The sequence below is a fragment of the Triticum dicoccoides genome, chromosome 6B (assembly GCF_002162155.2).
Source record: "Triticum dicoccoides isolate Atlit2015 ecotype Zavitan chromosome 6B, WEW_v2.0, whole genome shotgun sequence".
Taxonomy (NCBI): domain Eukaryota; kingdom Viridiplantae; phylum Streptophyta; class Magnoliopsida; order Poales; family Poaceae; genus Triticum; species Triticum dicoccoides.
In genome coordinates this window covers 29,498,988-29,526,008 of record NC_041391.1, presented here as the reverse complement: position 1 = coordinate 29,526,008, position 27,021 = coordinate 29,498,988, and the positions used below count along the sequence as shown (strand labels likewise).

The 27,021-nt window shown below is 42.6% G+C and overlaps 2 protein-coding genes and 1 pseudogene across 2 annotated transcripts; 1 reads left to right on the top strand and 2 right to left on the bottom strand.

The window, feature by feature from the left end:
- Positions 1-2,970: 2,970 nt before the first annotated feature.
- LOC119326723 (protein Rf1, mitochondrial-like) lies at positions 2,971-5,624 on the bottom strand. The gene is made up of 2 exons (XM_037600342.1): positions 5,499-5,624; positions 2,971-5,407 (listed from the first exon to the last, which is right to left on the bottom strand). The coding sequence occupies exon 2, from the start codon at positions 5,326-5,328 to the stop codon at positions 3,181-3,183; it is 2,148 nt and encodes a 715-aa protein (XP_037456239.1). The 5' UTR covers positions 5,329-5,407; positions 5,499-5,624; the 3' UTR covers positions 2,971-3,180.
- Positions 5,625-9,878: 4,254 nt separating this feature from the next.
- LOC119326367 (transcription termination factor MTERF8, chloroplastic-like) lies at positions 9,879-11,384 on the top strand. The gene has a single exon (XM_037600028.1). The coding sequence runs from the start codon at positions 9,971-9,973 to the stop codon at positions 11,150-11,152; it is 1,182 nt and encodes a 393-aa protein (XP_037455925.1). The 5' UTR covers positions 9,879-9,970; the 3' UTR covers positions 11,153-11,384.
- A 5,591-nt stretch (positions 11,385-16,975) lies between these two features.
- LOC119320630 lies at positions 16,976-26,802 on the bottom strand (annotated as a pseudogene).
- Between the last annotated feature and the right edge of the window lie 219 nt (positions 26,803-27,021).

Below are 27,021 nucleotides of genomic sequence, written 5' to 3'. Positions count from 1 at the left end.
CTGTCAAGACTGTCAAGGGCAACTCATGTACAAAAGAACAAATAGTTTAGAACTCAGTAATTAAGAATGAAGCACTAACGACATGTTCTCACAAAAAACATTAAATACCCCGCGCTAATTGTAAACCCAATAATTAAGCTAGCTGCATGGATAATATGATTTTCTCATTATATATTTTTCCAACTATAAATCATATTTATAATGCATGAAAAAAGATACTTATATTAAATAAATAGATTACAATTATGTAATAACACATATATGTACATTCGGATTTAGTTATCATACTACTAATCCAAATATTCATCTTCAATAAAATCAAATCACATTGATATATATTGCAACCTATTCCGCAGCAACGCGCGGGGTATTATCTAGTTTCATCAATGATTATTCAATGTTGAAGATGAATGCCATTCACACCTCGAAGATGATTTTGATCGAATATTAGAAAAAATGTGATGGCTTACCTTTGGTGATCTTAGCCATATCTAGTGTGTTGGCTAACATGAAAAAATAGAGCATCTATGGAATCCCATAGCAGATTCAGTTGGTTGTGCACTTGAAACAAGTGACGGCGCAGAAAGTTCATCGAATCTCCCTCCAAGCAACAGAGGAAAACAATTCTTTTCTAGAGATCTTCATCCTAATCTACAAACATCTCTTATACCTTAATTTGTATGTTTCACAAAAGGATCTACTATTAATATGAAGGACCTAATAAGGGGATTGATTCCTCAAGTATAATTGCGTGGAGAAAGAAGATATGTAGTCCATGAGTTAGGATAGTGGTGTTTTTATTGAGCTCGTGAAAAGAAGTTTGGTCCAACTTCTGAAGACATACCAGCATGGCAATGTTAAAAGTTTGAAAGTTCATGATACAATCATGGACTTCATCATATCCAAGTCAATCGAAGAAAATTTCGTTACACCATAGTGTTCCTGCCTTCCTGGTCCAACTATTGATCAAATACGAAGGAAAGTTTGTCGACTCTCCCTTCAAGCAACAAAAGAAAGCAATTCTTTTCTAGAGATCAGACATGTATTGTCTCCTGCCTGATCATTTAAAGTATATGGATTGTTGTGGGGAATCCCTCCTCTAGATGAGTTCAAGCATTTGCGTGTTGTGGGCTTTGGAGGTTTCGGTAATTTGGAACATGACGATGTTGCAAATATTGAGAGGTTATTCTAGCTGAGGTACCTCAACCTCTCTTGGATATGTGTTTGTGAGCTCCCAGAAGAAATAGGATATCTATCTTCCGTATATATGTTGGACCTAAGAGCCACAAGAGTAACTAACTTACCATCATCTATAGTTAATTTAGAAAAACTGGTGCATCTATTTGTTGACGACTTTGCTAAATTTCCTGAAGGAGGTTGCAAAGATGTTGAAACAGGTCAGAGCCTTTGAGCGTCCAATTTAATTTGTTCAATATTTTGGCCAACTACAGAACCCTTGAGGAAGCTGAATATCGATCGTAAAGATGATCAAAAGGCCACTGAGGATACAAAGAGGTGCATGAAAGCTATTGCATTTTCTCTCTATCAACTAGGCACACACAATCTTTGTTCTTTATACTGGTAGAATGATGCCATGCTCCGCTTGGCCTCCAAACACAGACAACCGTGCAGTCAACCGTCCCGCGGGTTCTGAATTGGATGTGCTCCCTCATCAACATACAACAGTTACAGCTTGAAGTGCAGAGGTTCAATTTTGAAGACCTCTGCGTCTTTGGAAGCTTACCTGCTCACCACGTTCAGACACTAATAGGTGAAAGAAATGTCTGAAGGACAGCTCATTGTTAGCGGTGAAATGGGATTCCCATGCTCGAGTAATTTTGTTTACTTTACGTGTGAGGGGTACAAGATAGAGATTATGTAGAAGCATGGTCCATGTCCAAGCTAAAAAATGCACATGATTTGTTTCAGCCCCACAATGAATGGGTATCTCTTCAGTACTGGTGGTCTAAGTGGTATTGGTCCTTTCGATTTCGGAATCAAGAACCTGTCTACCAAAGGTCAGGTAAGCTTTAGAATCAAGTTATGCGGTGAACATGACCACCAGAAACCTATGAGAAATCTACGAGAAATTCATCCTCAACACCTACTTATTACAACCATGGTAAGAGCAACTAGCATGACTCCCAAGAAATCAAAGCTCCAATTTTCCACTGTCTTTTAGGAAACATATGTAGCCAACAAATATGCAATGACATGAAAAAACAAGGTGTGGAATAAGAAATTATGGTCAGAGTCTGATTGGGGAAGAAGAAAAACTTGTGTTCAGTAATAGTAGCAAGTAGCAACTACTCCCACCGTCCCATATTAACAAACGGATGTATCTAGCACTGAAGAATATGAGCCTAGTCTTTGTAGATGGAAGAGAATTTCAAGCAGGAGATGAAATTAATATTTCATCATAGCACTAAAACAAGATCCTATGCCAGACTCGGTATGTAGCAGGCTATGCATCTTTATGTAATTAATTCGCCCTTATGGCATTTGTTCCTGACCTACTTTAATTTAAATATGTCAGAGTAGGCCCTTGTTTTTCCTGTAAAAAGAAACAAGTATGGTATGCCACTTAATCAAATATATACACTGATTTGGACTACTACAAGCGTAGTGCAAACTCCATAATGCCTACATATCTTTGTTTACTTAATAAACAGTGGTCTACCATCCCTAACAAGTCAAATGACACCATAACCCCTTTCACGAAAAAACGATACCATAACACCCAATATTTCAAGCTTCATGCACGGAACATGGAGCAAACTTCTGCGGCAACAACCTTGGATTTTAGTACAGTACATGAAATTCTATATGCCCATCAGTACAGCAGAAAAGTAAGACAAAAGGCATCGATGATAACATCCACAACATACAAAATTAATAAAAATTGCAGCTTAGTTGAGGCCAAATGTGCAACACCCATTAAAGAAAAATAAATACTAGTAGTCAGCCATATAAATGAAACACAGATAGTTGTTCATCTTCATGGTGTCAGTCAAACGTTTCTCCTAGTCAAAGTTTCGCCCAGAATTACTAGTAAGAGAAGTGACTTACATTCCAGAAGTACTAGACAAAGAAAGGCTGGGAGAGGTAACCTACAAAGAAAAGTTAAGCTCTCCATTAGCAGTCCAGATCAGTATCTAGGCAAATTCACTAGAAAAGGTTTCAGCCAGTGCCCTGTTCCAGAAAAGAGTGATATTTTTCAGGGAGTAACTCCTTATATTCCTGGCCTTTCCCCCCTGACACAAGTGCAGTCAACAAGCTAGCAGTGGAAGCTTCAGGGGTGAACCTCCTCTCATCAATTTTAGACAGATAAGTCCCAGCCCTCGGCACCTCCCCTTTCTGAAGTAAGATTCTAACTATAGCATTTAGCATCCGGGAGTCGGCAGCACATCCATTCTTCTCCATAGAAAGGAATAGATCATCAGACTCTTGTAGAGAACCTTCTTCTATAAGTTTTTGTATCATTAAGCTATATGTAACAACATCGGGCACTAATCCTTTGGCCCAGATACCATCAAACAAATCTTTGGCTTCTTCCTTTCTGCCACCTTTAAGCAACGCACCAATCATAATATTAAAAGTGATAATAGAAGGCTTAACCTTCCCGTCCAACATTTCCTTGATAACAATCAATGCATCATCTATCCTTCCCTTCTTAGAGTAACCATCAATCAGTATGCTATAGGTGAAATCATCCGGTTTCGAGCCAATTGAGAACATATTGTCAAGTAACTTCCTCCCTTCATCCATCTTACCAACTAAACAGTATCCATGTATCAGTATGTTGTAATCACGGACAAAAGGCTTCACACCCATGTGTACCATCAGGTCGAACACATCTTGGGCTTCCATAACCCTTCCATTTTTGCAAAGGTGATCCATAACAGTGTTGAAGAACACTGTGTCGGGACAGATGCTGCGATCAAACATCTCAGAAAATAGTTCATGAACCTTCTCCCATTTGCCACAAGAACAGAAACCACTAATAAGGGAGTTGAAAACTATGACATCAGGAGCTAACCCTTCAGTTATCATTTGACTGAATTGGGACATAGCATCATCCATTCGGCCAATACTAGAAAGCAAGTTTATTACCGCTCCATAGTTCACAACATTAGGGTTCAATCCTTGCTGCCGCATTTTTGTAAATATATGCAATACCTCACCAACCATTTCTTCTTTAGCATATGCAGATATGAGTATGTTGTAGACATGATGATCTGGTGAGATACCATTTCCCACCATCAAATCAATGAGACAATGCATCTCATGAAAAGATTTTTCCATGGCATACCCATGAAGCAGAACACTGTAGGTAGTAACATCTGGTTTTTGGCCCAAACCGATCATAAAATCAAATATTTTCCTAGCTTCTGCGCACCTTCCGCTCTTGCAAAGATAATCCATCTGTATATTGTAAGTTACAATATTTGGTTGAACACCATTTCTAGACATTTCCTTGAGAACCCGATCCACCTCTTCGCACTGTCCTAATGAATAATATCCATGTACCAGACTATTATATGTGGCAACATCTGGCAGAATTCTTCTATCAAGCATCTGTTGAAGAACCTCCTCAGCCTTGTCCATTGCATGAAGCTTGCACATGCCAGAGATAATCGAACTACAGGTCACAACATCCGGCGATACCCCCTGACGCAGCATTTCACAAAATAGGCTGTAAGCCTTGCCTACCTCACCCTCTTTCAACAAGCCATCAATTACAGTGCTATAGGTCACCACATCAGGTCGGCAGCAACCTCCATCCTCAACCATAATTTGAATCAGCTCAAGAGCCTCTTGGCTTCTCTTCTCGTTGCAGAGACCCTTGAAAAGAATGTTGTAGGAGAAAATGTTTGGCATGCAGTTAAACTCGGGCATTATCCAGAGTACGATGTCCATTGCGTAGCTGGTCTTGTTCTCCGCACAGATGGCCTTTAGCAGGTGGCTGAAAGTGATAATGGCATCTGCAAGAAACCCCATCTTGATGACGTGTCCCATGGCAGTGTGTCCAAGGTCCTGGCGGCCAGCGCGGCAGCAGCAGTCGACCAGAATGGCATAGGTGATACTGCTGGGCGCCACCTTGGACCTTGCGACGCGGTTGAAGAGGGAGACGCCGAGCGCAGGGCAATCACGGCCGACAACGGTGAGGAGGCAGTTGATGGCATGGATCGAGGAGCGCCCAGCATCCTGGAGCAATTCGTCAAACAGGTGGAGTGCGTCCTCGGTGCCAATGTCTCCGGCGTGGTACCGAGCCTTGATGTTCTGCTCCAAGATGCGTCTGCCGACGGGGACGACGCGGCGGTTCATAGCCGCACCTAGGATTTGGAAGAATCGGGCAATAGCAGAGGACGCCGCCGCCGCTCACCCCCTACCGCACCTGCGCAGCCTGGGCATGAATCTGGGATTAGGAAGAAGGAAAGCAGAGTGAGGAGGAGGAGCATGCTCTGTGGTCGACGGCGCAGCTCGCCGATGCTCACCGTCGATCTGCAGCTGCAATCTGCTGTGGATGTTGCTGCCGGACAGCGCTGAGGGGAGGGAGGACGAGATCTCCGCCGCTCGCTGGCGCTTGCCTCCGCCCAGGCGCTGCCACCCGGACGCCGGCGTGGATCCCTACTCCCGTATGCCCGCCGCCGCCGGCTCTCTTTTTCTTAAAAATTGTGAAGTGGTGCACGCATGTGTCGTGAAGAAAAATCCTCACATGCCAATCTCGTGTTGGTTTTTGTGTATTCCCTCTGTTTCTTTTTACTTCTCCTGTAAACTAATATGTTTAGATCACTACATTAGTGTGATCTAAACGCTCTTATAATTTTTTTCGTAAGAAATACTTTGCATACAAAATTTGGTCAAAGTCAAACTAACCAAAGTTTAACGAAATTTGTATCAAAAAAATATCAACATCTACAATACCAACATTATATGGTTTATGAAAATTAATTTTGTGATGCATCTAGTAGTATTGATTCATACTGTGAATATTGGTACTTTTTCCTATAAAGTTAGTCCAACACGATGGGCACCGGAGAGTAAATAGTATTGATTACACGATGGGCACCGGAGAGTAAAAAAATACTAATTATCTTCATGTCAGTGACTAAAGATAGTCATCATACACACTATAAATGTTGGGTGCGCTTTGCTGTGCACCGTTGGTGTTATTCGATTTTTAATAAAAGAAACTTATTCCCACTGTTTTAAAATATACGGTGTATTAGTTATTTGAAATGTCAAACCTCTGTAGTGACTAAATTTGTAGAAAAATATATCTACATCTGTAATACCAAATCGGTATCATTAGATTCATCATGGCACTAATTTCCATATTATATTTAATTAGTATTGTAGTTGTCGATATTTTTGCATCTAAACTTTGTCAAAGTTGAATAAATTGGAATTTTTAAAAACCTAATACACCTTATATCAATGGAGTCTGTTTTGCCTTGAATCCAGGTGAGTCACCAGAGCCGTCCTTCACTGTGTGCCTTGACGCAAACACATGTCTTAAGACGCTACAAATCAAGCGACCAATGAAGCACAGTCGCCTTATCAAGAAACACAAAACAACATGTGTTTTTCCTGTAGTGACATTAATCAATTAGATACAAAATGCAAACAGACACAACAAAAGACGGCAAACTGGAAACAAACTGGCAGGAAGGAGCAAGGCACCATCACTGTAACTCCTAGCCGTGAAAGCCTGCTCATGTTGTGTTATGGTGACTCACCAACAGCTTCCTCGATGTTGTCAGCAGTGATAGTGTGCGCTACTTCTAGCCTATTCTCGACCCTATCACCTACAGTTTTCATGGATGTTCCTCTTGTTACTGATGCCTCCTACTCCTGAATGCTTCTAGCTCACGACTTCTTTCATTCTTCTCTAATCTTTCAAAGCCACTAGCTCATCCGCTATGTTTCTTATTTATAACCTTTTAATACTAGCTAAAAGGTACTAATCTTTCAAGTCCACTAGCTCATCCTGTATGTTTGCTTTTGTTTGTGTGAACACTGGGTAGTATATATATCCAAGCAACGAGAAATACATGGGACCAGAGAACATGGGTGCTACACTCCCTCTATTATTTGTCTCAACAATACATATGTATTTTTTTAGAAAAGGAGGATGACCCCCTACCTCTGCATCTGGGAGATGCATGCGGTCATTTTATTGATTATTCTCGAGAACCTTACAAAGTAGTACAACAATATACATGAATCCGTCATCTTGGCAACATCTGCCGCTACTCCAATCCATATCACGAAGGCGTGCAAGCTGGGCCAAATACTCATACCTCTCACCCAAACCTAACATCTAAAGCCGGAGGCCCCGACCGAGCCACATACCGGGTCCGGGGCACAAACCGGTCCGACGCACTCACATGTGTCGTCGCCGCCATCTTCCACCGGTCCATCTTCAGAACAGATTGAGGTGCCAACCTTGGCAGGTGCCTCCGCCATCGACGCCGCCATGACGCCAAACGACGACCTCCACCTACACGAGTCCATCTCCAAGCAACGGACGTAGATCCATGCTAGGATAGGGCCGCACCACCGCCGCCCACCACCCACAAGCGTCACCCAGCCCCAAGGTTTCCAAAGCGGCGCCTTCAAGAAGGAACGGTGCCGTGAGCACCGTCGCCGCCCAACAAAGTTAGGGCTTTCGCTCGGGAGACCTAGGGGAAGGGGAAGTGAGGGGATCAGTCCATACTGATGCCTCCAAGGAGGGGAACGGCGCCCTCAGGCATCGCCGTCGACGCGGCCGGCCATGGCCGACCAGGGATTTCTCCCGAACTAGACCCCCGCCACCAGCAGCGCCTCCTGTACAGAACCGGCGACTAGCCCGCACAACGAACAGGGGAGGAGGGGAGGCGCCAGATCGTGCGCACCGGCCACCGCAGAAACCGCCGCCGGCCGCCAACGACCACCGGATTCCGCCGCCCGCGCGGCCGGGACGCCAGATCGTGCACACCGGCCACCGCAGAAACCGCCGCCGGCCGCCAACGACTACCGGATTCCGCCGCCCGCGCGGCGGGGACGCCAGATCCACCGCCCGCACGGCTGCAAGCCGATCGTGCCTTGCCAATGAAGTCGCCGCTCCAGATCCGGGGTTCCCCACGTAGAGGCATGGCAATCGAGGCCCCGCCGCCACCATCCTTGGCGCCCCGGGCTTGCCCGGCGGCCGCCTCAGGCGGCGGCGAGGAAGGGAAGAGGAGGAGGGGCGGCTAGGGAGGAGGAAGGAGGAGGAGGGGCGGCTAGGGTTGGGAAGGAGGAGGAGGAGGGGCGGCTAGGGTCTCCTTTTCTAAAAATACATTTTTATTTTATTTTGAAATATATGATTAACATTTTTTTAGTGTGATCAACATTTTATATAGAAACTTTTGTTTTTATGTTTAGTGTTTTAAATATATGTTCTACAGTTTACGTATACATCTAGAATACTTTCTTATACACATTTAACATTTTTAAATATATTATTAACATTTTTATACATGATCAATAATTTAATATATATTTATGTTTTTAGGTTCATTCTTTAATTCACGTTATACATTTTTCATATACATCTGATACATTTTTCTTTACATGATGAACATTTTAGAAAACTTACATTATATTTTGAAGTTTTCAATACATGATCTACATTTTTTGTATACCTCTGAACATTTTTGATTCAGAATTAACATTTTGTAAATACATGATTAACAATTTTTTTGATATGTAATGTTTGATATCTACTTTTTATCATACACGTTGTACACTTTCCATATACATTAGATACAAATTTTTATACACATTTAACAATTTTTAAATACATTACATACAAATTTTTACATTTTTCTAACATTTTTTGTTTGAATATATCTGTATTTTATTTCCGAATGGTCTCAAAAACAATTTTTAAGTTGCACCAACATTTTTCTAGCACAACACAAACTTGGCTTCAAACTTAAGTATTTTTTGATATATATTTTATTACTTTTATAAAATACAAAAGAAAGGAAATAGGGAAAAAGAAAAAGAAAAAAGAAAAAAAGAGAAAGAAAAGGCAAAATCAACGAAAGGGCTAATAAGGAAATCAAACGAACGAAAATCCAAAACGCACGAAAAGTGCAACTAGGCCAGCCCATTCCTCACTCACCTTGACCACAGATACGCACTTGCCATTGCAAACTTGCTAATCCCATCGGAAATTTCTTCCTCGCCGTCGGAAATTTTTGTCGTGTTTTTAGGACTGCCAGTTTTTTAACACCAAGATCTTTAAATGCCCCAAAAAAAACTTTAGCTTATAGTCAAATTTTAATACTATCTTTTTTATGTACATCATGACAAATATTTTTTACAAATTTTTAATTTTTCTGTGTAAAAGGGAATGGTATTGGGCCGAGAGGCTAGCAGAGGGCCTAACTGGCGTGGGGTCCATGCGGGGAAGGTTTCCCCGCAAACCAAAATGTTCGCGAGGGGATTCTTCGTAGAGAACCAAACGTTCACACTAACCTCCCCCATGGCGTTTGTCAGCCAGCCAGCTATAGGGGTCTCCAAATAAAATTTGACTTCATTATAAATCTGACGTCATATTTTTTACCATGATAAATTAAACATTTTTCATGGCAAATTATCTTCTCCGATGATGGCAAGTTTAGTTATCGAGCATGGCAAATCAGCCTCAGTTCATTTTTTGTCATATAAATTGCCCTCAAAACCATCAGATTTTTCATGCCTAAACATCTACTCCCTCCGTCCGAAAATACTTGTTATCAAAATGGATAAAAAGGGATATATCAAATTTTTAGTGTTTCCGATAGAATTTATGAGGTTTGGGAAAAAAAAGAAAGAGATGGGACCCATAAAAGGCCGAAACCTCATCCCAGTAGACCAGCACCACCGATACGCACTTGCCGTTGCAAATCCCATCAGAAATATCTTCCTCGCCGCCGGCGGTGTCGCCGCCGCCGCCATGCTCCATCTCCGGCAGCGCATCGCTTCCCATATCATCTCCTCCTCCGCCACCTCTGCCGTCTCCTCCTCCGCCACCTCTGGCATCTCCTCACTCCGCCACCTCCTCTGCGCAGGCGCAGCCCCCGTTTCCCCGAACCCCAGTGGCTTCGCCGTCGAGGAGTACCTGGTCGACACCTGCGGCCTCACCCGATCCCAAGCCATCAAGGCCGCCTCGAAGCTCTCCCACCTCAAATCCCCCGCCAAACCCAACGCCGTCCTCGCCTTCCTCTCCGGCCTCGGCCTCTCCCGCGCCAATGTCGCCGCCGTCGTCGCCAAAGATCCGCTTTTCCTCTGCGCGGGCGTGGAGAGAACCTTGGTCCCCGTCGTCGACGGCCTCACTGGCGTCGGCCTCTCGCATTCCGAGATTAGCGGCCTCGTCTCGCTTGCTCACCGCCGCTTCCGCTGCAGAGCCATCGTCCCTAAGCTGCGCTACTACCTGCCCCTCTTCGGCTCATTCGAGAACTTACGCCGGCTGCTCAAGGATCAATCCCACCTTCTCTCGAGCGACCTTGACAAGGTGCTGAAGCCCAATATTGTGTCCCTGCAGGAGTGCGGGTTAGGTGGTTGTGATATTGCCAAGCTGTGTATCAGTGCGCCGAGGATACTGGCAACTAACCCAGAGCGCATACGGGCAATGGCGGCATGTGCTGAAAGATTAGGCGTGCGCCGTGGCTCCGGTATGTTCAGGGAAGCGCTGCAGGCTGTCTCATTCCTTGGTGAGGAGAAGATTGCCGCCAAAGTGGATTATTTGAAGAAGACGTTCAAGTGGTCCGATACTGAGGTGGCCATTGCTCTGTCTAAGGCTCCAATGTTGCTGAAGAGATCTAAAGACCTGCTTAGGCGCAGGTCTGAGTTCTTGCTATCTGAACTGGGGTTGGAACCGGTGTATATTGCTCATCGGCCCGTCATAATCTATTATAGCCTGGAGGGCCGGCTCATGCCTCGGTATTACGTTGTAAAGTTTCTCCAGGAAAATAGATTGGTGGATCGCAACCTGAGCTACTATACTGTGGTTAAGAGGGCCGAGAAGGATTTCGTGGAGAAGTATATATGCCCTCACAAGGAAGCTGCACCACACCTCGCTGAAGACTATGCAACTGCTTGCAAAGGGGAAGTGCCAACTAATTTCAGATTTACTTGAACCGAAAACGGGCCAAGGAAATTGGTTACTGTGTATGGCGCAACAAAGTTTTCACTCTGTCTGATAAGCTGGGTACTTCCTTGTTTTGGTGTTGTTTGCCAGACTACATGTTGGCTGTTTTTTCTAGTATGCTGTTACATGCCAGTTTGGTCATTTCTAAGTGCTAAATCCTATGAAACTGTTAATTTTATTTCTGAACTCTGATATATTGATATTGTCATTCCTTAGAGAAGATCTTTGTGTTTTCCGGGTAATTTTATTCCTGAACCCTAAAGTCTAATTATATTTTCCTGAATCATGGTTGTGCAAAATATGTGTTGTCAGTTTCATTCTCTCATGTGTTCAGATTTTAGGACTGGGATTTGCCTGCACTTTGAGAATTGCTCCTCAATTTATCTGGTAGATATTCTTTTGTTAGTAAGAAATCCATCTATTCTAATGTGATTAAGATACGTTTCTTCTGGTCACTGGTTGTTTTCGTTACTGAAATCTGCACCTGCTTCTGTTTGTATCATTGCTTCATGTCATTAGTTAAATTCACGCCTTACAGTTAGCTGTTCATAGCTGCAGAATTGTAGGGGGTTCCATCCAATTGTTTGTAAACTATACTGGAGCAATATCATGTGAACACAATTTGCGCCCTGGTTATATTTTGCCTCTCTTTATGCGGGCCTGTTTTCTGCTTGCCATCATGTTTACGCATTCTTCATCACTGCTCCTTTATATTGGCAAGCTTGTGTTTTGGTTGTCAGATTGCGGCTGTTTGTGATCTGGTAACCGATTTCCATGGTGTTGCTTAATTTGCCCCTTGTATTTTCAGTTGTTTCCAGGCAGGTTAGTCGGGAGTACATACTTATACAAATAAAAATACTGTTTTAAATGCTGCCACAGGAAAGTTGCTGCGTAAGTAATCGTCACAGGAGATTTGAAGAGCATAGTTTTTCTATTTGCAAGATCTTACTTAGATGTGGACCTGGAGATAGATATCCTTGGGCATGAACTTGGAGAGTGCCTTAACTTAAATACGCATGATTTAGTGAGTTCGGCGATCTTACTTTTCATCTGAATTTTAATTGGTGGTGTCAATATTTGAAGCTAGGCTCCGGCTTACTCAAATGTGGTAGCGAGGATCGGTGATCCTTTACATACCATACATATTTCTTAATTTGGTGTAACTTGTAGTAGAATACAACACATTCTCTATAAGTTATCAATGGCGATAATTTTATTGGTTTTGTGACTTGATTACTATTTAGATTGCAGCCTCCTTGCATAGTACTCCCTCCGTTCCTAAATACTTGTCTTTCTAGAGATTTCAACAAGTGACTACATACGGCACAAAATGAGTGAATCTACACTTTAAAATATGTCTACATACATCCGTATGTTGAGTCCATTTGAAATGCCTAGAAAGACAAGTATTTGGGAACGGAGGGAGTAGAGCATAACATGGTTCCTAATGTTCAATTCTACTTAACTAGCTGACATTTTTAGGACACTGCTGTTGATGTTTTTCTAATGTAATGCCTAAGATGCACTTTCCTGAACTATTTTAGGACAATGGCTGTTGTTGATATATTTTTCGTTCTTAACCCCAAAATGATAGATATATACACTGTTCCAAGCTTTTACTAGGATATATGAGTTGTTGTTGATATTCCTGAGAAGGTTTTGCTAATTTCAAGGTGAAATCAAGATTGTTACTATCTCTTAAGCTGCATGTAACATTTTTTTCCATCTGTCTCTGTTTGTTTGGGAAGCAGAAATTAACTCCTTTGAGCTTTGGATTAGTTGAGTTGGGAGCTCCATGTACCAGTTTATGTCTGATGTGATCGTCTCCGGTCCCTACTCTAAAGTTTTGATTTGAATCCATGTGTTCCACCCCTGCAGCGACCATCAGACCTCACCAGCAAATTAATTTTCGCTGGTGATGATTCGGTTCTGATAGACGGTGCTGCAAGTGATTGAAGTTGTTGCCATTTACATATTCTGTTGCTTCCTAGTCGCAGCATGTGCATATTCTGTTGCCATTGTAATTAAACACGTTGAGAAATAGACAACTATAAATACACATACTGTTCGAGATACAGGCAAGTTTTACTAAGACAAAACATTTCCAAATTCTACACGTGATGACAAATAAATTAATTAACCGGCTAGCAAGGTGACTGAGACGGATGTCTTGGGTGCACCCATGCGGCTTTCTTGAAGGCAGACTCAACATCCGCGCTTATGTGTTGCCGATTTTCGCCTGACCCATTGCTGGTGTGTTTGAGCCACACGCGGATGTCCCTGAGGCGGGTCAGAAACTCCATGCCGATCGGCATAGCGCCTCTCCACTCTTTCCAGCCGAATCGCAGAATGAGCGTTTGTAGCATGGGCATACCTCATGCCTCGAAGCTCAGGTACGCGGTGACATCTTCATCAGACCGGGTCGCAAAGTACTCCAGAACCGGGAATAACCGTGTGCCGAAGACCTTGTATTAGGAGACCTTCGACATGTCAAACCAGGCATGGACGAGGGATGGAAGCTCTCCAAGAACGCAAAACTCGTCACTCGACAGGTGCAAGACTTGAAGAGAGAGGACCCGTAGGTAATGTAGTTCACCAATCCATTTCGGGGCTATACTGAACTCCCACATTGCCAGGTCGAGTACCTCCAGACGGGGAGGAGGATCGTGTAGTGATCCAGTTGTGGTACAGTACATCTAAGTGGGTCGTGGCCCAATATCTCTCCTCCCACTGGTTTTTGGGCTGGGTTTTCGTTGGTTTCTTTTTTCACCATTTTTTGTTTGATTTTGTTGGATTTTGTTTATTTACCTTCAGTTATTTTTTCTTCTTTTCCTTTTTAAAATATTTCATGTTTTTTTTCGATTTCCTCAACATTTTTTGAAATTGCAAACAGTTTCAAAATCATGAGTTATTTTTTATTTTTCGTTATCAATTTCAAATCCGCGAGCTTTTTTTATATTCATGAATAATTCTTAAATCCATCAACATTTTAAAATTTATATAATTTATAAAAATTCATGAAAGTTTTCCAAATTTGTGAACATTTTTATAAATTTTGTTTTTTTAAATTAGTGAACATTTTTTAGATTAGCAAACTTTTTGATATTTGTGAACTTTTCCAAAATTCATGAAGTTTTTTAAATTCACAAACTGTTTTTCATGTTGGTGATTATTATTTTTGCAAATTCATGACGTTTTTAAATCTTTTTTTTAGAAAACCATGGTGTCTGTTCATGACTTTCTAAAATCATTTATCTTAACAACACATGAACCAAACAAAACAGAGTGTGGCCAGTTAAATCGCTAATACCAGCTTGACGTAATTTCCTTGTCATTTGTGTTGCCATTCTCTAATTCAAATAGATTCATCCATACTCTTTTTTTTTATGCAAACATTCATACATACTCGGTAAAGAACAAAAAGGCACTCCCTTCGTAAAGAAATATAAGAGCGTTTAGAACACTAAAATAGTGATATAAACGCTCTTATATTTGTTCCAAGGCCCAAAGTTGACCACAAAAGATTCCAACAAAACAACCCAGCCCAGTGCCCATCCGCATCGCCCACATTTTCCCCTTCCTGAGAGACGACACAGAAATCACCAAACTCCTATATCCGAGGACGTTTTCGCTTCGACTTTTAACCACCTGGCTGAAAATGACATCGTGGTATTTAATTGGGATATGACCGTGTAGAATTATGCGGTGGTTGTAGTTTGTCGCTCAAAATTTTCTTAATGTGTGTATTGATTGGATTGTGTGCTTAGCGAATTCAGTTGCCTGTGGACCAGCATGGTATGTTGACTTCGTCGCCTGAGATTTTTTCGGTGGAGCAGGCTTCCTTCTCTTTCTGGGCTTTTTCCTTAGGATTGACGTGTGGTGGCGTGCGTCAGCATTCTTTGTGCCGCTTACCGTAGAAAAGCCAACCTCCCTTCGATCTAGAGGCTGCTGCTGCTTCTGATATGTGCCGCTTCCATCGTTCCATCTAGAGACGTCGTTTACGTGTTCGTTTTGGTTCGATCCACCGCCGTATTGTTCATATATAATGGCTCAATGTCTGCCCGATTTCTCCTCCTCATTGCAACAACCATGCACCGTTTCCCGCGGTGAAGGGTGATGGCGAGAGCAGCTGTGGCAAAGATGGGATGCGACTGATGCTGCTCACGGATCTTGCTGGGAGGCGTCCGGTGCGGCAGCAGGACGTGGATCTCCTGCGGTGCGTCCGTGCATGCAACGAGCCAACGAGCCGTAGGTGGCCATGGAGCTTCGGAGCTCCCCGTCCGTTCTCATGGGACGTTGGTGCTGGTGCGTCAAGAGAGCTTGTTCGTTGGTGCAGCGTGAATATGAGCCTAATTCTAAGCCAAAGTGCAATGCAAGGGCCAGTACTACGTAGTACTCCCTCCGTCCGGAAATACTTGTCATCAAAAATGAATAAAAGGGGATGTATCTAGATGTATTTTAGTTCTAAATACATCCTTTTTTGTCTATTTTGATGACAAGTATTTTCAGACAGAGGGGTACTAATGAATAAAAGGGGATGTATCTAGATGTATTTTCAGGCCATAACGTAGCTCCGCCGTTGAATCCTTCTTCGCGGTCCTTTCACGTTGCCGTACTCGGTGCACATAGTCCCATGCAGAAAATGTTTAGTTCCTGATTAGTTGAGAGTCAGAGATGTTGTGCTGCACTGAAATGCACTTGCTTGCAAAAACATAATGGTGGTAGCAGTAGCTGCTCGCCTATTGCTGTCCGCAAACTTTTGTGCTAGCTGCTCTTTGAACCTTTGCTTGATGCTTTTCTGTTCAGAGTTTGTACATTGCATGATCATATTGTAGTTAACAACAGAGGAGAGTCTTCATTAACAGTCACAAAGAGCCTATACTCTGATGCTTTAACGACCATACTTTAATTCAGTTCGGTGCTAAATCTGATTATTTGAACATAATCCAAAGTTGAACTAAACATGCATACACGGATACACCAACATGTACTGTCCTAAACTAATTGTTAAATTTTATTGGATACATCAACATGTACTGTCTTAAACTAATTAATTTCTTAAGGTTATTTTTTCTTTCTGTTTTTTTATGTATTTTTCGGATTTACAAGCAATTTTTTTCAACTTGATTTACAAGCAAGTTCTATGGGCTTGCTATTTGTACTTCTGGGTAATGGAGTGTTACGCTCCTTGGGGGGACATGGCGATTTATCCTGGGATTTGTTTTTGTTGTTTTGGTCAAGCTGATTTTTGTTGTGCCGTTTGTTTCCGGTTTGGCCACTCATAGGTCGGTTTGGCCGGTCATATGTGCATGGCGAGTGATGTGACCGCGTGCATGTGAACTATTCGGTAGCACACTCAGAACTGTATCAACGGAATTGTGTGAATTTCCCCTTATATGTCAAGAACTTTGGGATATTACATTTAAACAGAATCGGTCTGATGCATGTATGCCACCTTTGTTCTGATGATGTTAGGTTTGCTTTGCCCATTGAGTGAATGATTCATGCTTTTCTTAATATATTTTTAATATGGGAGGTACTCTATTTTTTGAAATAATCTACAAATACTCCTTTGCTCGTGGAAGGTTTACCGCCGAACAATAGAATTATTAAGCTAATGTTGCCGTGGGGAAACATTACTATTTAGCCATAGATTTTGCTTTCATGATGTAGGTACTTATTGATCGCTTAGTGATGCAACTTTTACCAAAATCATATACAAAGTGTTGTCACTTGATTATGCTTCTTGTACCAATATGAGGCAACATAGATCACCAATCCATTTGGGAACTCTATCGAACTTCCATTTCACTACGTTGAGTACCCCAAGACGCGGCGGCGGATAGGCAATGACTCCGGCTGCCTAGCATTGCCATAACATTCACGATGGCAACTAAGGTGGAGGTGTTTGAGGTCTTTGAACCTTCCAATGGAGGAGACCAAAGCATCTACTTCAACTATCCAACTGTGGCCGTGATGCGTGCTAACTGTTAACACCTTCAGGTTGGTCAACTCACTAAGGCCGTTGATATCCTCAACTGAATTTTTTGGCATGTCCCAATAATGTAGTGTGCGGAGTGATTTCATGTTCTGGATCCCTTTAGGCATCATTGTACCAATTGGAAGTTCTAGATGAAGCCGGTTGGCCAAGCTTGTTATATCTAAAGGGGAACGTTGTACGGATCGACAAATCAACTCCAGAGTTTCCAAATGCAGAAGCGCTTGGATTTTCGTAGGGAATGCTACACATGTTAATCTGGCTAAAACCTTCAAACACCTTTGAAGAAACAAATGGCCAATTTGCAGAGTGGTCAACTGTCGTATACCATTGATCTGGAAATTCAAACAAAAGCACTAGTAGGTACTTGAATTGTGACAGATGAGGTATATACATGGACTCCCCGAACAATGCACATGATCGAACTTATCTAGTAGAAGGGTCTTTGATGTTGCACCACCAACACTTGGTTGGAGGGATAACCAACAGACGTTGTACTCGCAACTATGCAATCTTGCCATGTCTTCACCATTATATGCCACAATGATAAAATTATATTTTGTGCTCTTGCTTAGAATCAAATCAAACATCATATCATGTACTCTGCAAAAAGTACCTCCCCACCAAATGTTCTTTCTTGTTGAATTAGACTACTATTAATAAGATCATTGAAATAACTTCTTGCAACATCATCCAAATCTACTCCACACAAACTAAAAACAAAGCCTTCGGCTACCCATTGCCGAACCAGGTCATCCCTCTCGACCTCAAGATCTTCTGGATATATGCCAAGGTACAAAAAACTGTTGGGGAACGTAGTAATTTCAAATATTTCCTACGCACACGCAAGATCATGGTGATGCATAGCAACGAGAGGGGAGAGTGTTGTCCACGTACCCTCGTAGACCGTAAGCGGAAGCGTTATGACAACGCGGTTGATGTAGTCGTACGTCTTCACGATCCGACCGATCCAAGTACCGAACGTACGGCACCTCCGAGTTCAGCACATGTTCAGCTCGATGACAATCCCCGGGCTCCGATCCAGCAAAGCTTCGGGGATGAGTTCCGTCAGCACGACGGCGTGGTGACGATCTACCGGCGCAGGGCTTCACCTAAACTCCGCGACGATATGAACGAGGTGGAATATGGTGGAGGGGGGCACCGCACACGGCTAAGGAACGATCCGTAGATCAACTTGTGTCATGGGGTGGCCCCTGCCCCCGTATATAAAGGAGGGAGGGGGGAGGCCGGCCGGCCCTTGTGGGCGCGCCAAGGAGGAGGAGTCCTCCTCCTAGTAGGAGTAGGACCCCCCCTTTCCTACTCCTACTAGGAGGGGGAAGGAAGGGGGAGAGGGGGAAGGAAAGAGGGGGGCGCCGCCCCCCCTCCTAGTCCAATTCGGACCAGAGGGAGAGGGGGCGCGCGGCCCACCCTGGCCGCCCCTCTCTCTTTCCACCAAGGCCCATGTGGCCCATTATCTCTCCCGGGGGGGGGGGGGTCCGGTAACCCTCCGGCACTCCGGTTTTCTCCGAAAACGTCCGAAACACTTCCGGTGTCCGAATATAGTCGTCCAATATATCAATCTTTATGTCTCGACCATTTCGACACTCCTCGTCATGTCCATGAGCACATCCGGGACTCCGAACAAACTTCGGTACATCAAAACTTATAAACTCATAATAAAACTGTCATCGTAACGTTAAGCGTGCGGACCCTACGGGTTTGAGAACTATGTAGACATGACCTAGAACTATTCTCGGTCAATAACCAATAGCGGAACCTGGATGCCCATATTGGTTCCTACATATTCTACGAAGATCTTTATCGGTCAAACCGCATAACAACATACGTTGTTCCCTTTGTCATCGGTATGTTACTTGCCCGAGATTCGATTGTCGGTATCTCAATACCTAGTTCAATCTCGTTACCGGCATGTCTCTTTACTCGTTTCGTAATACATCATCCCGCAACTAACTCATTAGTTACAATGTTTGCAAGGCTTAAGTGATGTGCATTACCGAGAGGGCCCAGAGATACCTCTCCGACAATCGGAGTGACAAAACCTAATCTCGAAATACGCCAACCCAACACGTACCTTTGGAGACACTTGTAGTACTCCTTTATAATCACCCAGTTACGTTGTGACGTTTGGTAGCACCCAAAGTGTTCCTCCGGTAAACGGGAGTTGCATAATCTCATAGTTACAGGAACATGTATAAGTCATGAAGAAAGCAATAGCAATATACTAAACGATCAAGTGCTAGGCTAACGGAATGGGTCATGTCAATCACATCATTCTCCTAATGATGTGATCCCGTTAATCAAATGACAACTCTTTTGTCCATGGCTAGGAAACTTAACCATCTTTGATTCACGAGCTAGTCAAGTAGAGGCATACTAGTGACACTATGTTTGTCTATGTATTCACACATGTATTATATTTCCGGTTAATACAATTCTAGCATGAATAATAAACATTTATCATGATATAAGGAAATAAATAATAACTTTATTATTGCCTCTAGGGCATATTTCCTTCAGTCTCCCACTTGCACTAGAGTCAATAATCTAGTTCACATCGCCATGTGATTTAACACCAATATTCATATCTGTATATGATTAACACCCATAGTTCACATCGTCATGTGACCAACATCCAAAAGGTTTACTAGAGTCAATAATATAGTTCACATCGCTATGTGATTAACACCCAAAGAGTACTAAGGTATGATCATGTTTTGCTCGTGAGAAAAGTTTAGTCTCCGGGTCTGTCATATTACAGAGTCGTATGTATTTTGCAAGTACTCTATGTCTACAATGCTTTGCACGGAGCTACTCTAGCTAATTGCTCCCACTTTCAATATGTATCCAGATTGAGACTTAGAGTCATCTGGATCGGTGTAAAAGCTTGCATCGATGTAACTCTTTACGACGAACTCTTTTATCACCTCCATAATCGAGAAACATATCCTTATTCTACTAAGGATAATTTTGACCAATGTCCAGTGATCTACTCCTAGATCATTATTGTACTCCCTTGCCAAACCAGGACAGAGTATACAATAGGTCTGGTCCATAGCATGGCATACTTCTATAGAACCTATGACTAATGCATAGGGAATGACTTTCATTCTCTTTCTATTTTCTGCCGTGGTCGGGTCTTGAGTCTTACTCAATTTCACACCTTTGCAACACAGGCAAGAACTCTTTCTTTGACTGTTCCATTTTGAACTATTTCAAAATCTTGACAAGGTATGTACTTATTGAAAAACTTATCAAGCGTCTTGATCTATCTCAATAGATCTTGATGCTCAATATGCAAGCAGCTTCACCGAGGTCTTTCATTGAAAAACTTTTTATTCAAGTATCCTTTTATGCTATCCAGAAATTCTATATCATTTCCAATCAACAATATGTCTTGCACATATAATATCAGAAATGCTACAAAGCTCCCACTCACTTTCTTGTAAATACATGCCTTTCCAAAAGTCTGTATAAAACCATATGCTTTGATCAACTCATCAAAGCGTATATTCCAACTTCGAGATGCTTGCACCAGTCCATTGATGGATCGTTGGAGCTTGCACATTTTGTTAGCATCTTTAGGATTGACAAAAACTTTCTGGTTGCATCATATACAACTCTTCTTTAATAAATCCATTAAGGAATGCAGTTTTTCCATCCATTTGCCAGATTTCATAAAATGTGGCAATTGCTAACATGATTCAGACAGACTTAAGCTTCGATACGAGTAAGAAAATCTCATCGTATTCAACACCTTGAACTTGTTGAAAACATTTCGCAACAAGTCGAGCTTAGTAGATAGTAACACTACTATCAGTGTCCGTCTTCCTCTTGAAGATCCATTTATTTAACATGGCTTGCTGATCATCGAGCAAGTCAATCAAAGTCCATACTTTGTTCTCATACATGGATCATATCTCAGATTTTATGGCCTCAAGCCATTTCATGGAATCTGGGCTCATCATCTCTTCCTCATAGTTTGTAGGTTCATCATGATCTAGTAACATGACTTCCAGAACATGATTACCGTACCACTCTGGTACGGATCTTACTCTGGAAAACCTACGAGGTTTGGTAGCAACTTGATCTGAAGTTTCATGATCATCTTCATTAACTTCCTCACTAATTGGTGTAGGAATCACTAGAACTAATTTCTGTGATGAACTACTTTCCAATAAGGGAGAAGGTACAATTACCTCATCAAGTTCTACTTTCCTCCCACTCACTTCTTTCGAGAGAAACTTCTTCTCTAGAAAGGATCCATCTTAGCAACGAATAACTTGCCTTCGGATCTGTGATAGGAGGTGTACCCAATAGTTACCTTTGGGTATTCTATGAAGACGCACTTCTCCAATTTGGGTTCGAGCTTATCAGGTTAGAACATTTTTCATATAAGCATCGCAACTCCAAGCTTTAAGAAACGACAGCTTAGGTTTAGTGCTAAACCATAGTTCATACGGTGTCGTCTCAATGGATTTAGATGGTGCCCTATTAAACGTGAATGCAGCTGTCTCTAATGCATAACCCCAAAACAATAGTGGTAAACCGATAAGAGACATCATAGATCGCACAATATCTAGTAAAGTACGATTACGACGTTTGGACACACCATTACATTGTGGTGTTCCAGATGGCATGAGTTGCGAAACTATTTCACATTGTTTCAAATGAAGACCAAACTCATAACTCAAATATTCGTCTTTATGATCAGATCATAGAAACTTTATTTTTCTTGTTACGATGATTTTTCCACTTCACTCTGAAATTCTTTGAACTTTTCAACTATTTTAGGCTTATGTTTCATCAAGTAGATATACCCATATCTGCTCAAATCATCTGTGAAGGTTAGAAAATAACGATACTTGCCATGAGCCTTAACACTCATCGGATCACATACATCGGTATGTATTATTTCCAATAAGTCAGTAGCTCGTTCCATTATTCCGGAGAACGGAGTTTTAGTCATCTTGCCCAAAAGGCACGGTTCGCAAGCATCAAATGATTCATAACCAAGTGATTCCGAAAATCCATCTTTATGGAGTTTCTTCATGCGCTTTACACCGATATGACCCAAACGGCAGTGCCACACACTATCATTATTAACTTTGCATTTTTGGCATCAATATTATGAATATGTGTATCACTACGATCGAGATCCAACAAACTATTTTCATTGGGTGTATGACCATTGAAGTTTTTATTCATGTAAACAGAACAACAATTATTCTTTGACTTTAAATGAATAACCGTATCGCAATAAACATGATCAAATCATATTCATGCTCAACGCAAATGCCAAATAACATTTATTTAGGTTTAACACTAATCCCGAAAGTACAGGGAGTGTGCGATGATGATCATATCAATCTTGGAACCACTTCCAACACACATCGTCACTTCACCCTCAACTAGTCTCTGTTTATTCTGTAACTCCTATTTTGAGTTACTAATTTTTAGCAACCGAACAAGTATCAAATACTCAGGGGCTACTATAAACACTAGTAAGGTACACATCATTAACCTGTATATCAAATATACCCTTGTTCACTTTGCCATCCTTCTTATCCACCAAATATTCAGGGCATTTCCGCTTCTAGTGATCATTTCCTTTGCAGTATAATCACTCAGTTTCAGGCTGTGTTCCAGCTTTGGACTTCTTCGCGGGAGTGACAACTTGCTTGCCATTCTACTTGAAGTTCCCCTTTCTTTCCGTTTGCCCTTTTTCTTAAAACTAGTGATCTTGTTAATCATCAACACTTGATGCTCTTTTCTTGATTTCTATCTTCGTTGATTTTAGCATCACGAAGAGCTCGGGAATCATTTTTTTTATCCCTTGCATTATAGTTCATCATGAAGTTCTACTAACTTGGTGATGGTGACTGGAGAATTCTGTCAATCACTATCTTATCTGGAAGATTAACTCCCACTTGATTCAAGCGACTGTAGTACCCAGACAATCTGAGCACATGCTCACTAGTTGAGCGATTCTCCTCCATCTTTTAGCTATAGAACTTGTTAGAGACTTCATATCTCTCAACTCGGGTATTTTCTTGAAATATTAACTTCAACTTCTGGAACATCTCATATGGTCCATGACGTTCAAAACATCTTTGAAGTCCCGATTCTAAGCCATAAAGCATGGTGCACAAAACTATCATGTAGTCATCATATTGAGCTAGCCAAACGTTCATAACGTCTGCATCTGCTCCTGCAATAGGTCTGCCACCTAGCGGTGCATCAAGGACATAATTCTTCTGTGCAGCAATGAGGATAAACCTCAGATCACGGACCAAGTCCGCATCATTGCTACTAACATCTTTCAACTTAGTTTTTCTCTAGGAACACATATGAAAACATAGGGAAGCAAAAAACATAGGGAAGCAACAACGCGAGCTATTGATCTACAACATAATTTGCAAAATACTACCAGGAACTAAGTTCATGATAAATTTAAGTTCAATTAATCATATTACTTAAGAACTCCCACTTAGACAGACATCTCTCTAGTCATCTAAGTGATCACGTGATCCAAATCAACTAAACCATGTCCGATCATCACGTGAGATGGAGTAGTTTCAATGGTGAACATCATTATGTTGATCATATCTACTATATGATTCACGCTCGACCTTTCGGTCTCCGTGCTCCGAGGCCATATCTGTATATGCTAGGCTCGTCAAGTTTAACCCGAGTATTCCGCGTGTGCAACTGTTTTGCACCCGTTGTATTTGAACGTAGAGCCTATGACACCCGATCATCACGTGGTGTCTCAGCATGAAGAACTTTCGCAACGGTGCATACTCAGGGAGAACACTTCTTGATAATTAGTGAGAGATCATCTTAAAATGCTACCGTCAATCAAAGCAAGATAAGATGCATAAAGGATAAACATCACATGCAATCAATATAAGTGATATGATATGGCCATCATCATCTTGTGCTTGTGATCTCCATCTTCGAAGCACCGTCGTGATCACCACCGTCACCGCCGCGAAACCTTGATCTCCATCGTAGCAGCGTTGTCGTTACGCCATCTATTACTTCTACGACTATCGCTACCGCTTAGTGATAAAGTAAAGCAATTACAGGGCGTTTGCATTTCATACAATAAAGCGACAACCATATGGCTCCTGCCAGTTGCCGATAACTTCGGTTACAAAACATGATCATCTCATACAATAAAATATAGCATCACGTCTTGACCATATCACATCACAACATGCCCTGCAAAAACAAGTTAGACGTCCTCTACTTTGTTGTTGCAAATTTTACGTGGCTGCTACGGGCTTAGCAAGAACCGTTCTTACCTACGCATCAAAACCACAACGATAGTTCGTCAAGTTAGTGCTGTTTTAACCTTCGCAAGGACCGGGCGTAGCCACACTCGATTCAGCTAAAGTGAGAGAGACAGACACCCGCCAACCACCTTTAAGCACAAGTACTCATAACGGTGAAACTAGTCTCGCGTAAGCGTACGCATAATGTCGGTCCGGACCGTTTCATCTCACAATACCGCCGAACCAAAGTATGACATGCTGGTAAGCAGTATGACTTGTATCGCCCACAACTCACTTGTGTTCTACTCGTGCATATAACATCAACGCATAAAACCTAGGCTCGGATGCCACTATTGGGGAACGTAGTAATTTCAAAATATTTCCTACCCACACGCAAGATCATGGTGATGCATGGCAACGAGAGGGGAGAGTGTTGTCCACGTACCCTCGTAGACCGTAAGCGGAAGCGTTATGACAACACGGTTGATGTAGTCGTACGTCTTCACGATCCGACCGATCCAAGTACCGAACGTACGGCACCTCCGAGTTCAGCACACGTTCAGCTAGATGACAATCCCCGGGCTCCGATCCAGCAAAGCTTCGGGGATGAGTTCCGTCAGCACGACGGCGTGGTGACGATGATGATGTTCTACCGGCACAGGGCTTCGCCTAAACTCCGCGACGATATGACCGAGGTGGAATATGGTGGAGGGGGGCACACACGGCTAAGGAACGATTTGTAGATCAACTTGTGTCATGGGGTGCCCCCCTGCCCCCGTATATAAAGGAGGGAGGGGGGAGGCCGGCCGGCCCTTGTGGGCGCACCAAGGAGGAGGAGTCCTCCTCCTAGTAGGAGTAGGACTCCCCCTTTCCTACTCCTACTAGGAGGGGGAAGGAAGGGGGAGAGGGGGAAGGAAAGAAGGGGGCGCCGCCCCCCTCCTAGTCCAATTCGGACCAGAGGGAGAGGCGGCGCACGGCCCACCCTGGCCGCCCCTCTCTCTTTCCACCAAGGCCCATGTGGCCCATTATCTCTCCCGGGGGGGGGGGGGTTCCGGTAACCCTCTGGCACTCCGGTTTTCTCCGAAAACGTCCGGAACACTTCCGGTGTTCGAATATAGTCGTCCAATATATCAATCTTTATGTCTCGACCATTTCGAGACTCCTCGTCATGTCCATGATCACATCCGGGACTCCGAACAAACTTCGGTACATCAAAACTGATAAACTCATAATAAAACTGTCATCGTAACGTTAAGCGTGCGGACCCTACGGGTTCAAGAACTATGTAGACATGACCTAGATCTATTCTCGGTCAATAACCAATAGCGGAACCTGGATGCCCATATTGGTTCCTACATATTCTACGAAGATCTTTATCGGTCAAACCGCATAACAACATACGTTGTTCCCTTTGTCATCGGTATGTTACTTGCCCAAGATTCGATCGTCGGTATCTCAATACCTAGTTCAATCTCATTACCGGCATGTCTCTTTACTCGTTCCGTAATACATCATCCCGCAACTAACTCATTAGTTATAATGCTTGCAAGGCTTAAGTGATGTGCATTACCGAGAGGGCCCAGAGATACCTCTCTGACAATCGGAGTGATAAAACCTAATCTCGAAATACGCCAACCCAACATGTATCTTTGGAGACACCTGTAGTACTCCTTTATAATCACCCAGTTACGTTGTGACATTTGGTAGCACCCAAAGTGTTCCTCCGGTAAACGGGAGTTGCATAATCTCATAGTTATAGGAACATGTATAAGTCATGAAGAAAGCAATAGCAATATACTAAACGATCAAGTGCTAGGCTAACGGAATGGGTCATGTCAATCACATCATTCTCCTAATGATGTGATCCCGTTAATCAAATGACAACTCTTTTGTCCATGGCTAGGAAACTTAACCATCTTTGATTCACGAGCTAGTCAAGTAGAGGCATACTAGTGACACTATGTTTGTCTATGTATTCACACATGAATTATGTTTCCGGTTAATACAATTCTAGCATGAATAATAAACATTTATCATGATATAAGGAAATAAATAATAACTTTATTATTGCCTCTAGGGCATATTTCCTTCAAAAACATGGCCGAAGATGAACAAGAAGATGCATGTAGCTAAGGTTTAGTATGGCCCTCACCTCTTCCAAGGCGGATATTGGGGCAGACTTGGCACCAATAGATTTTTTCTATGATCCCCATTCAATGATCTTCCTTCTTGGCTAACTAATAGGCTAGATATAGAGATAATTGCAAGTGGCTGGGGCTCTCATAGATCGAGGACCAGGAGGCAACATAGCTCACCAATCCATTTGGGAACTCTATTTCCATTTTTGCTAGATTGAGTACCTCGAGATGCGGCGGTGGATTAGGCAATGACTCCAGCTGCCTAGCATTGCCATAACATTCACGATGGCAATCGAGGCAGAGGTGTTTGAGGTCTTGGAGCGTTCCAATGGAGGAGACCAAAGCATTGACTTCTCAACCATCCAATGGTAGCCGTGACGCGTGTTAAACATCACACCTTCAGATTGGTCAACTCAGATTGCA